The sequence below is a fragment of the Larus michahellis genome, chromosome 8 (assembly GCF_964199755.1).
Source record: "Larus michahellis chromosome 8, bLarMic1.1, whole genome shotgun sequence".
Classification (NCBI taxonomy): domain Eukaryota; kingdom Metazoa; phylum Chordata; class Aves; order Charadriiformes; family Laridae; genus Larus; species Larus michahellis.
Genome location: NC_133903.1, coordinates 50,344,901 through 50,358,327, shown reverse-complemented (window position 1 = coordinate 50,358,327; position 13,427 = coordinate 50,344,901). Strand labels below are relative to the sequence as shown.

At 38.2% G+C, this 13,427-nt stretch overlaps 1 protein-coding gene across 3 annotated transcripts in view; it reads right to left on the bottom strand.

Moving 5' to 3' along the window:
* Positions 1–13,427, bottom strand: part of OSBPL9 (oxysterol binding protein like 9) — a 65,843-nt gene that overhangs the window by 45,332 nt on the left and 7,084 nt on the right. For 2 of the 3 annotated variants that reach the window (XM_074596566.1, XM_074596567.1), the window contains exons 2-3: positions 10,590–10,640; positions 6,720–6,798 (exon numbers count right to left, since the gene is read on the bottom strand). In XM_074596566.1, the coding sequence (XP_074452667.1) occupies positions 6,720–6,798; positions 10,590–10,640 (130 nt within the window). Of the gene's footprint in view, positions 1–6,719; positions 6,799–10,589; positions 10,641–13,427 lie in introns of those variants that run through there. The other variant, XM_074596571.1, reaches the window with a different exon arrangement.

Genomic DNA, 13,427 nt, shown 5'->3' with positions numbered 1-13,427 from the left:
AGGATGAAAGAAAAACCTCAAGAATTAGTTAACAAAATCACTAGATTACTTATAAATACACAATACTGTCACAAAGCGAAATGCATATTTTATTTTCATTCCCCATGACCTACTTACAGGCAGAACTCAGTAAAAAAAGTCTATTACACCCACAGAGTCAATACAGTCAATTATGCAGCCTTCATTCTGACAAAACTTCCACCGATTTTTATGCAAAATCCCTGTATTTTCTCAGCCAAGTGCAGCACTAATGTAGTATCTTTACACAGAAATAACCAGATGACAGAGGTGAAATTCTGACTACATTGAGATTGATAGGATTTTTGCCACCAACCTCAATGGAGAGATTTTATCAGTAGTGCCCAATAAGGTGGAAACGTCACGCATCAATGGGCTGTTCCGTGGCTAAATAAATGTCTTTTTAAAGTCACTGAGGGCCTTTCAAACATAGAAAAACATGCAAGATGAAGCAGGGCTTCATATAAAACTACAAAAATGCTATAATTTCATTGCTGACGAATACCCTGCTACCACATGCAGCTCCCACATCTGTCAGTAGGTTGAACATATTTTCAGCACCTTATTTCCTCTGTATCATAATTCTGGAGCTGTCACAGTCATTACTCTCCCTTCTACTAATATTCCTCTTGATGCCATTTTCCACCCACACGTATAAATCAACCCTCATTTTGTTCTTCAGGTGCTTGACCAGTCTGCTGTCCCTGTACCTACTGGAGACTCCAGTGCAGACACTGGAGAGAAAGTCCAATCTTGTACACAAAACCAAAAGCATCAAATGGTCTCCTGTGTACAATGTATTAGTAAGATTAATCTGTGATCTTGAGAAACCAACTAAACTGCTGTTTCACTGTTACCTAAGCTCAAAAGCTTTTTTAGCAAGCTTTATATTCAGCCCATAAACATACCTCCAGGTGGAAACTTGCGTGACAAAGGAAACAGAGGAACAAGAAGCTATTAGCTCTCCCTGGGAATTCATACACAACGTGTAATTTAGTAATTAACCATTTTTGAATGTGGGACAATCTGCAAGTATCTGGGTTTTCACTAGAGAATGTCAATATTTAATTATTAATAATAGTAGTAACACAAAATAATACTTTATATAGTATACTCCGTGGAAATAGCTTTCAAGGTATATTTGCATCTAAAAGCCTTTGCAGATCACACTGAACTGTGTCAGAAACGGATAGATTAAGGTAGAAACTACATTTTGGCTTGGACTAAAAAAAAAACAACCCAAAAACCAGAACAACAAAAATATAACCATTTTCCTTAGCCAGTAATACAGTTCTCAATTTAACAGGTCAAACTCAAGTTTATTGTCACTTGGAATTCCATGTTAAAACAGTGGGGAAAAATGTGTTGAACTTTTCAGCATCCCTCCCCTCCTTAGAGTGAGACTTTTTCTGATCATTTCTTCCCTTTCAATATGCCTTTTTCTCACACTGCCAAAGCTCATCTTTCCCAAATAGTCACCAAGTATCACATATACAGTTGAGATAACAGATTCATATTGATGCCAAAAGTAACAAGCAATAAATATGCTGTTTCTTCCAGAGGAAGGAAAAAAGAAAACAACTGGACACATCACACAGATACTCTTTCAAGGTATTATTTTCTTTGCTAATCTCAAGTTTAACATACATTTTGAAATCTGAAACCTCAAGAAAAGGAAAACCAAGAGGTGTTTAAATATGTCCATAAAAACGGAGTGCAGACAGGCCCACTAAAAATGGCATACTCATGGTATGATTAGAAAATAGACACTTACAAATACAGGATGCTGCGGATGCAAGAAGGAACTGGCATGAAAGCGTAAAAGCACAACCATGCACCATCCTCTGCGCTCTGGTCACGAGTTCCAGTTGCTCAAAGTGTTAGTGTAATACATCAGGAGCAAAAAGCAGGTAGACGGAAGAGAGAGGAAGACAGAAAAACCATACTGGAAAAGCTAAACCTAGTTGTGGTTCTCAGAGGAATTTTTGCAGTTTTGCCAATGGGGAGAGGACGAGACGGAGCCCAGAACGTTGTGCAGCAGAGATGTGCTCAGGATCACAAAGCAGCAGTTACATTTGCATTACGGAAAGGGAGGAGGACAGGTAACATAGCTCTGATGGAAAAGTATGAAGAGACAGGGCTGGAAGCTTTACAGAGCTGCTCATCCTCCTCTGCAATACAAAAGCACCGTTGAGCAGAGCATAGAGGAATTCAGTGTTTCAGCATTACCAGAACCCCAAAATTCCCTGAAAAATATTAGCTTAGGGCAAACGATGCGGTCACAGCAGTTATAAGCATCATCAAAGAAAGCAGCACAGACCAAGATTTCACACCAAAATCCCTTTCTAGGCATTTTGCAATATCAAATTTAAAAAAGCTCTCAAAACTTTTTGGGGAAAAGGCTGCAATTTATGTATCGTTATTTAAACTGGGTAATCTGATAGACTAAAGCGCCTCTTTACACCACAAGGGCAATCAGCTTCCTGTCATCTATTTGGTGGACAATGGTAAGGTTTTATAGAAGACTACAAATATTGACTGTTTCCCCCAGTAGTGGTGAAATGCAGGTCTAAAGCCATTATACTTAATTTTGATACTTAATACAAATACTTAAAATCTCAAATTCTGATACTGCTCATCAACTAAGGTCTCTGTGGACCCCAGTATATCCTTAGTAATAGCTGTGTCCCACATTAACAAAAGTTCCCTGCTTTTATGACCTTCAGGCAACCTGCGCGTATCTCGCTCTTCTCAGCTGGGATGGCAGGCAGTCACAAATCAAGCTAGAAACTGGGGCAGGATGGGGAAAAAGGAGAAATCCACCTTTACCAGCTGACAGCTTTCATGTGGTAGGAGAATAAGTTGCACAGCAACGTTCGTGCTTCATTTCTCAGATACTTTTGTGGCAGGAGCAGGAAAGGAAAGACAAAAGCTAAAGCAAAATCATCTCAGATCAATGCACTGGACTGCTTCCAATCTTTCAATCCTTTAATACAGAAAACAGTGGAGACAAGACTGATTTGCCTTCCAAGGAACTGTGCTGCAGGCTGTAAAAATAAGAGCTGGGTTTTTAGGTAGTTTAAAAATTGGAATTCTTGTTGCTGCATACAATGTGTGTTTAGTGAAGTATTTCAGTCCAAATAAAAGCTATTATTGCTTCAGGTTAGACAGCAATTCAAATATCAAGAATACAATACCCTTGACAGACTATCTTGAACATCATGTTCCCACTCTTGAATTTAAGCCACGAGCATCCTCGTGAGCAGAAAGAGCAGCTAAGTGATATGAAGGATAGAACTGACTTTCCAAATGGAAAGAGCTTATAGCTAGGTGATGATATGAAGACATTAAAAGCAGGAAAAAAACCAAAACCCCACAGTGTTTGAAGATTATGGATCATTTAGAATAGGGACGTGTATCACAGCAAGAAAAAATGTATTATCAAGAAAGAGCTTCCTGACAGGAAGGTACATTAGACTGTTATCCCAAATGTCTTGTAGCAACTTGAATGGATTTTTGCATCTAATCTGAACAAACCCATGAGGGCGTGCTTGGAAATCTACCTAATTCAGAAGCCTTAAAATCAAACTGTGAAACTGGATGTACAATATGATCAAACAAGGACCAATGGGGAGATGAAATACATTACTTTTAAATATATTTTTAAATTTCTGTGGACATTCTACCCCCCCTTCTCCCTCCAGTGTGAACAGGTATCAATACAGCTGTACGTAACAATAAAATAAAGGGAAAAAGTCTGCTGGACACTCTGGCAGAGCTAAAGTTAAGCTCACAAAACCAAAACATGCTGTTTGTTTTATTGCCCATATTTATTCAATTCACTTCACTCTTTTATACCCAGGTACCAAGTACATGGATACCATTTGATATGTACACAGTCATCATTCACAGCCTACATTTTCTTTGTAATAAAAACTTTTTACATTTTACTAATGTTCAATGCAGAGATGGCCACTAGGAAGCACATTTGCAAGCAGAATAGAGGGAGACTGTCACAGGCAGCAAGAAAATATCAACTACACACTGGAAAGACTCAGAATTTCCCAAGACCCAGTGGCAGGCAAATCTTAGCGGGAGATGCTGGAGGTTTAGCGCTTCAAAAATTCAGTTACACACATACACACACATATAGAAACAACATCCCTGAGAGAAGTTGATCAGACATCTTTAAATGACTTATTTGCCCTTCCTCTCATTCCTTACATCTCTGGAGTGTTAGACAGATGTGCAATTTTGAGCAACTGACATTAGGAAATAATTAATGAACCCAGTATGGAGTTTTTCCTTCTTTTCCCGAATTCAAATTCTATCACTGCCTGTCAGCAAAATTTCACTGGGACCAAAGAAGATTCAAGTCTTCACCAACCAGTACTTAAAGACTGAATACAAGAAAACATTTTTCTTCCGCAGCCTGAAACCGTTCCCCTGCAGATGGGACCCTAACTTATGCACAGGTCAGTGGATCTTTGAAATCTTGGTATTTTTAAAGTTCTGTCGTTCTCCCAACTAGGCTCCATGTTGTTTGGATCTCTGGCTGTCTTTGAGAATGAAGGCAGGCAGCAAGAAGGAAGGAAAAGATTGTATCTTTTCAAAAAGTTGCCATTTCTGAAGCAGTCCTCTCTTGTACAAGACTTCTTTTATAAAGGATGAATTTATTTATGGCTATGACCAAAAAGTCTATCTAATTGTGTACTAAAAAAAACTTAGAAAGAAGTTTTAAGAAATCCTGTATGCTTTCTTGGATTATTCCCAGAATATTCTGGGAATCTGTTCTACATAATCTATGAAGTCTCAGAATACATATTGTAGTATTTACCTTATTACCCATTCACCATTCATGACTGATAGTGACCTATATTTCACATAAATTAAAGCCCATGTAATACTGAATTAATTTAATATAATAAACATTTTTATATATATATATATATGACATAAGGATTGCATGAGGTGAGAATACATTTACATTATCCAAAGAGCTGTTTTATACTGAAATATCCCAGCACTAATATCTTGCCTGTCTTTTTACATTTTTGCTTTACAGCCACATATACTAATACTGTGCTTCTATCATTACAGTTTGCTGGATATCAGGGATGTTATCTTCATAATATGCTCATTGAAAAAGCATAACACAAAAAACAGCATACAAGATCTTAGTACCACACTAAAGGAGCACACATGAATCCTGACCTGATATGAAATGCACACAAATTGAGATTACAAAGCATGAGATGTTACGTGACAAAACTGGTGTTCAAAAAATTATCAATATTACTCAGAGCAGAACATTACTTGTATCAAATACTATCAGTCTTCTTTTAAGACATATGACTACCCAAAAGAGAATATAGCATATAAGAAATCAGTGCGTTAAAAAAAGTATATCTTAGTAACTAAAGATGAGAGATTTCTAGATTTACCTGTATCAAATTCTCAAATATTCAGCAGTATTTAGCTTCATAGTACTGAAAGACTGCCACAGTATGGTATTCTATTACTGCACTAGCAATTAGCTTGCATTTTATCAGTTATCCTTGGGAACAGTAGATTTAACTATTACTGTGAGCTCAGCATTATGAAGTATGTTTATGAGGCTTAATGCAGTGAAAAGCCAGAGTACAGCAGCAGCATTTAGGAAGAACTGTAGCACAAGGAACACAGATGCCAGTGACAATATGGTGTACAATTAATATTAATCATTAGAAATATTCTCAGAAACACAGCAGTATTAATAATAACTCCCATTTCCAAATCACTGATTTAAAAATATGAACAGTACAATATAGGTTATAGAATTATTCCAGTTTATATAAATAAATACGGCTGCTTACATGCAAATGTACCTCTTGCATATTTACAGTTTCCGGCTCTATGCAAAGCAATTAAGTGATTTAGTCACTACATTTTAGAGGAAAAGCAAAAGGACTAGCAAATGTCAGTTGAAAAATATTTTCATCACACTTCCCTAGGATTCTAACAGTCAGAAAAGAGAAGTTCTCCAGTCAATATTATCACAATATTTTGTTCTACTGATGCATATAAAATAATTTAAGGAGTACATAACAATTATATAGTACCTTACCCTTTCTACCGGTGAACCATAGCATGCAATGACGAAACATAGCAGTGGCAGATGGCATTGGTGTTAGTAAATGTGAATAAAAGGATAATAGCAGAGAAATGGTGACTGGCAGACAAGACACAGAAATGTAGATGAAATGAATGCAAGCTGGTAAATCTTGAAGCAAAGCTCCACCTTGAAGCCAAATGTTGCCTCTTGTCTCCTCATAATTGAGCATTAAGTTCTATTTGGATACAAATTGCAACCTTCAGACCAGTCTTGATTCTCTTCATACAGAAATGCATAACTGTATCTTGATAACGATGATCAGAAACATTTTGTAAGCGAAACCCATAATCAGAAGCCCATTACTTTCTCCCCTTGAGTGATTTATTCTTTACATTTTTAATCTCCAAATCCTGCCAGAGCTACAGTCGCTTTCTAGCACACATGTATCCACTGCAGATGTAAATCCCTGCCTAACCTGCAGCACCCCTGAATCCAGAATGTTCTCAGTGTGCTCATTCATGCTGTTCTGTTGCCAAACGTTTAAAATCATCCATCAAATACAAGTGGAATCTATTATAAGAAAAAACAATCTCTTCTTTCAGCTCACCCTGAAAATGGAAGGTTTTCTGATCAACAGTTATTGTGAAGGTGCTGTCGTCCTCATCGTCTATACCAATCACAGCTCCCTGTGAAACAAAGAACAAAATCCTGATAAGGCAAGCAGTGACATCAGCAGCATACACTCTATCACTACACCACTGGAATTTAAAAAGCATTGACAAACTAGAAGCAAACCGAATACTGTACAGAGCAGAAAGATTCTCTGTTTAATTACAGGATGCAAGTCAGTTCTTTAAAAGAATAAATTTTTAGCTGCAGAAAAAAACCCAGTAATTATTTGTAAAACAGTGATTTTCTGGATAATAATATGCATCTTTTATTTTTGTAAAGGAGGTGGCTTTACACTACAGCATCATTATAGTAAACAGCTTTGTACTACATTCCAACTTACATTTTAAAGAAGAGTGAGGAGCAGTATTTTATAAATATTTTCCATATATAAAAATACTAATTCATTGATACTCTACAAAAACAAGCTCTTGACCTGATTTTATCTCCCAGCCTATAAAAAAACCAAATCATTCTAGCAGAATGAATTTAGCCCGTCATGTCATGTCCCTGGTACACTGCATGATCTAATTTTCAGTCCCTAAGTAAATATTAACAGTAAGTCAACGGGATATATCAAAAGCAGCTAGCTTTGTCTTCTAATTCCTCATGAATTACTTGAAGGAATGCAAATAAATTGTAGAGTTAAAGGCCATCTGTGCTCAGCTATTTACAAATCTATCTGCATCTTCTTCATTCCTGCCCCCACCAAACACTTAATAAATAACATAGTTTTTTACCCAGGAGAAGACGACCCTTGAAAAGTACCATTCCGTGCCTCTGCCAACTCCAAGAAATTATAACATTTAGTTCAAAAATCACCAACGGATTTACTCAGTTTCCCTTCTCCTCCTCCAGGAGACACAGCATCAGGATCTGGTTTATCCGTCCCCCTCCCACAAACATCACTGGAAGACGCACATATGTAAAGGGTAAATTCTGCCCTTACAGTCAGAGTAAACAGCAAGTAACAGTAGTACAAGCACTTGTGAGTCAATTCCAACAACAGCTTCATTTCATTCAGGCAAGTATGATACAGCAAAGGCAGAGCAGGGGGTTAGGTAAATATCAGGCTGGCCAAAACATAAGAATTGTTTTGGTTCAGACTTAGGGATCTGAAACAATCCTGTTCACACACATTCTTCACAGCCCCTATATGAGGTTTCTGGCCAATGGTACCAGCTCATGTGTGGCTGGGACTATGCCGGGCCACATAAGACACAGTGGAAGGAATGGGTCCTATTTTAGAATAGCACCAACCATATGTAATTCAAGGTCATACAGCGGGAAAGGATAGCTCCAAACTGTTTTTCTTCCCCTCCACAGCCAAAAATGTACCATTTAACTTCTCCAAAATAGTATCTTCCATAGACTTTTCAAGGACAGCTCTGTGATCACTGCAAAAGAAGCCCCCCAAAAGTAAAACGAAACCTGTATAATTCTGAATACTTTTAGTGCAAGGACATAACAAAAACCAGATGACTAGCCATTACATTCAGAGACTATCTGGTAATCATGCAGTGCACCAGTGATATGACACAATGGGCCAGATTCAGTTTGCCAGAATGATTTTATATTTTTTTTTAACAGACTGATAGACAAAAAATGTCTAGCACTTTAAGTACACATTTTGCTACACAATAAATCCAAATAAATCACAGCAAGTTGTACAAAATCACGGTCCGCCTTCTCCTCACCAGCTCTGTCAAAATCTGTTAAGTCAGACACCAAGAACATGACAAAGATACCCTCCTCAGAGAATATAGGTAAAACTAATGGAAGGCTAAAAAGGGCAGACTAGGACAGCTAAGTCCTGCCTCCACCCTAAGTGGTGGGAGGAACCTGAGGAGCAAGAAGAGCACATCACTGCGTGATCTCAGCACAAAGCTACGTAAAGTGCACACACTCTAATTGCAATGTGGAGCCAAAAGGTCCTGAGCGTAAGCATAGAAGATGCTTCTGTTGTTGTGCAGATCACACATATGCACAAGAAACACTAGAGTGTGAAAGTTTAAGTGTATATACCAGAAAACCTAAGCATAGTACAGATGACAGATTCCTCTATGAACACACCTTCCTAGATACACTGTCACAGTCAACAAAAGAATTTGAAGGTGAAACTTCAGGCCTGGGAAACATGGGTATCAAGAGCAAAGAGGCGAGGAACAAGCTTTTAAAAATCCATTCAAGAAAAAAGGAAGTATTTTAGCCAAATTGCTTAAATTACATGTGTGTTTATGTTCACACCTACAGTTACAAATCAACAATTACTCTAAACAGAAAACCTCTTTGATAGAATTTCAGACTGCAGAAGCCCATCTGTTCAGTTATCAGTATCACTGTCATCTGCCAGAAGAGCTGCTTTACAAAAGCAGAAAAAAGAAAAGATTCCTTCCTCCCTCACAAAAAAAGCACCACACACGTTCAGAGAAAGGACGGGGGATACAGCAAATCTTCAGAAAATTCCGAAGAGTAATTTGGGGTGGAAGAGTGGCAGGTGGGGGAAGAGAAAGGGATTGTTTTATGTTAAATACATATAAAGATGGATCATGCAATATTGAACAGATTGTTCACTTTTAATATTTCCTAAACTGACAGGCTGAGGCCAACCTCCACATCGACAGGCTCACAACGCTATTAAAGCAGGCATGATTTTTCAGACTAAATTTTTCTACGCAGTGCAAAAATCATCCTCATTAATCTTTGGGAATGTAATGTTCTAGACAGTGTCTTGAGTTTATATTACCCTTAAAAAATTTTAAATTAAGATATCAATACGTTAAACAAGATAAAGTGCAAAAAAGTAATCTGGAATCCAGGTAAATGGAGATTCTCTGTATGAGTCCCAAAAGGTTACCGGTACCCCTTTATTGGGCCCACAGAAAGACTAGGAAGCAGTAACAGCTCGAAGAACCAGAGGTGTCAGACAACAGCTCACCTTCCCTAGGCTTCTTTCAAGACTCCTCAAACTGCTCCCACTCACACCCATTACTCTCCTGACTCCTTCCCCCTATTTACATCAGCTCTTCACAAGATTGCTGCACACTGGAACCAGAGATTCCACGAGAAATGGGAAAAAATATAGAAGGATGACAAGGTAGAAACTGGGCATGTGTAAAGACATCACTGCATTCCCAGCTCACTTCAGTACTGTCACTTCAAGCTACAACAGCAGCATTCAAGTTAAATGTCCCAAACCGGAGTGCCTCAAACAGGCAGCTCTCACCTTCCCCAGACCGCATCTTCTTACCTCTCTTTCCCCATTTTGTACCTCCACCAGCTGATATTTCAAAAACTTTGCCTGCCGTGTTCTACCTTCCCTTTCCAGTCCTCCTAAGCTCAAGCACAGCCAAGCGTCAGACCTAAAGTGTCCAAACCGGCAGAATGGAGGGCACAGCAAAAGAATAAAGGCAAATCAGAAGCCCAGAAGGAAGCCATTTTGCAATGAGTTCTTTAGGTACAGAACATATATGTATACACATACATATCTCCACGCAAAGAAATGAGAACTGCAAAAAGCAACTTTTTCATAATGTGCTAATACTAACCCATCTTACTGTCATATAATGCTTTTTTATACCATGTATAAAATGTATAATGCTTTTATACGATATATAAAATAATAGAATGTAATTAGCCCAGCATGTCACTTGACCTCTAATGTTTTCTTTCTTTAAATACTTTCACTATTTCAGTACTTCGCTGAGTCAGGAATAGAGCCCAAACCTCAAAAGTCTCCTTGCAGTTCTCTCCATTAGGCCATATTATAGACAGTAAGTCATTAAGTATGGAATAAAACAACACTTACTCTGAGCCTAACACACCCTCGGCGCGATCCTCTCATCATTTTGTCTTTTGACTGAAACAGAAAAAAACAGATCACTGCATTAACAGTAGGAACTGTATAAAGAAAGCAACTGAGAAAAGAATGAAGCATTTTTGTATAATGTTTTATTGACTGATGAAACGAGATGCAACTTCTGTTACAAAATAGGAGGTTAGTTCTCACACAAAAGAAAGTACGCAACCATGGTATGAAAAAATAATCCTTCAAAAAATAAGATTACAATGTCCCACTTCAAGAAGTTTCATAGATACCTTGAAGAAATACTTAGAAGATGCAGTCCACACCTTTACAGAAAGTAAAAAGAAGTGAGGAAGAAAGGAATTAGAAAATATTAAAAATGGGCAGTATAGTGATTTACATCTCCCTCTTTCTCTCCTGCTCTCAAAAGTGTCCATATAACAAAATCCAACTGTGCAGGCAGAGTTGTACAGATGAAATTATACCTTTATCAGAAAGTTTCCCAGATTCATAGCCCTTTTCATACAGATACAAATTTCACGTTTAGATAGGTTTCTCTGTCTACTTCCTAGATAGTACAGCCTGCTTTCATTACAACAGTTAGAAAAGTTATATTTACAGCCATTTAATCAGTAAGAGCCCAGACCAGAAAACAGGATTCCTATGTCCATAACCAGTGCCCAAACCTGTAGACCAGCCCACCTTGCAGCTAAATTACTGAATCTCTCTGAAGCACTGACAAGGGAATTCGAGGGGAAAAAACCCAAACACCCCAAACAGGCAACTCTAAACAGCCAACTCACTTCTACCTTGAAACTGTGACACTTTGAACCTTCAGTTACCCCCAGCACTGACCCGGGTAGATTTGTCAGTAACTTTCTGCCAATGTCGTAAGCGTTATTGGGCAATAGTGGCAAGCCCAACTAGCGTACACATAAACTCTTTAAGATAAAGAAAAAAAGAGAACATTTCGGTCATCCTGAATGCTCAGTTTTCTGATAGATGCAAAACATCTTCTGGTTTTCAACTACACGCACACACACTTTTTGGTTTTTAAATGATACATTACATGCCATTGTAGCCTTATCTGCAACGGTCTTGTCTAATGCAACTCCTTCTCTCCTACCATCCAAATATTCAAACTGCATTCTTTCAGGTCACAAAACACAAGCTATCGCTTGTGTCCCATAAACAGGTTCTCTTGCTGTCATCTTCTGAAATATCCACTTCTTTCTAACAGTATCTTAACGCTTCCATCTAGACAATGTATTGATGTAATTATGACCAGCCCTATTTTCACTGGACCCAGTGAAATCTTGTTGATATCAAGGGGGGAAAAGACAGGAACCAGAACTATCAGTCTTAACACACACAGAAAAAAACAGCAACAAATTATTCTTCGTCTGCTACATATTTGAGATATAGCTACAAGGAAAGCACAAAGCAGTCACAGCAAGTCCCATTCATTAAAGATAATTGGAAAATATAGCAGTCAAGAGTTTCAAATAAAGTTACGTTTTTGCAGATCTCTCACTCAATTCAGTCTCTAATTTGTCAGAGTCATCTTCTGAATGTTAGAAACCATCGGTATTAATAGACTTGTTTTCACATCAATACAGGTTAGCTGGTCAAAATGAAATGGAGCTAAAGACCAGCAGTGCAACCATAATGTATTCTACAGATATGTCATTTCTTCGTAGATTTCCTGAATGAAAACTTCTACATGGGGAAGATTTTTTTGAAGTGTTTTTGGGTTTTTTTTGGTTTTGGGGTTTTTTTTTTAAGCTCAAAACTAGGAAAGGATCCAGAAACAAAGAGACTCCAATAATTTTCCATCAGAAATTGAATGTACTTGGGACACACCTCACTAAACATATTTTTTATATTCACTGCCTGGAGAGTTCTCTTAAAATAGGAGGATGCTACTGAGAGCTTACTACTCCCTCTGGTGGATTCGAGCAGAAACATTCGCATAATCTCAGCAGGAAAGAAAATACGTGGACTGAAGATGCAACTCTGCGGCAGCTGAAAGAAGCCCATGGGGTCTGACTGTCGGGATGACACACTCCAGGCCCTCCGGCCACGCACTCCCAGCTCGCCGTGCTGGGCACAGACTGGGAACCAACTCAGACAAAACGAAGAGGTAGAAGAGACATTCATTTTGGTTGGGTTTAGATCCCTCAACCAGGTAAGAGCAGGGAAGACGAGAGCTAATTCTAGTGCGAGGGAGGGCAGAATCCCAACAACCCTGATTTGCGCTGTGCAGATCGGCTATCAGCTCAACTGCAAAAGACACTGTAACAGCCTTCCTTTTCCTTGTACACCACATTTTAATGGAATGGAAATTAAGTTTAAACATTATAATGTCCTTAGTCTGCAAAAAGATTCACAAGATAAATCGCAGGTTCAGAGTGTGGTCCTATATACTTACAATTTTCTCATGTTCAGACAGAGCTTTAATTGGCTAATACCAATTATAATGAAGCGGTAAATCTAATTCATCCTACCTAAGCAGAATAAAGCTCCTATCATTCCAGTATCTGAACTCCCTGTGCACTAAAGCATGCAGCTATCATTGCACATAGTGCTGTATTCTCTGATCGGAATACAGCAAATCTTTTACTGATAGCTGCAGGATAGTACTTTAAAACCTAACTCTGATCACATTTTAGATTTGCCCTCCCCCCCCAAAGCAAGATTTTATAAAAAATACAATTCAGACAGCTTCAGCTTCCCCTTAGAGCATTATGTTTTACCCTTTTGGTTTAAATTAGGCACGTGTATCCAACACATCCTATACTTGGTCAAGTATTCCTGGATAAATAAAGCCATCACATAACC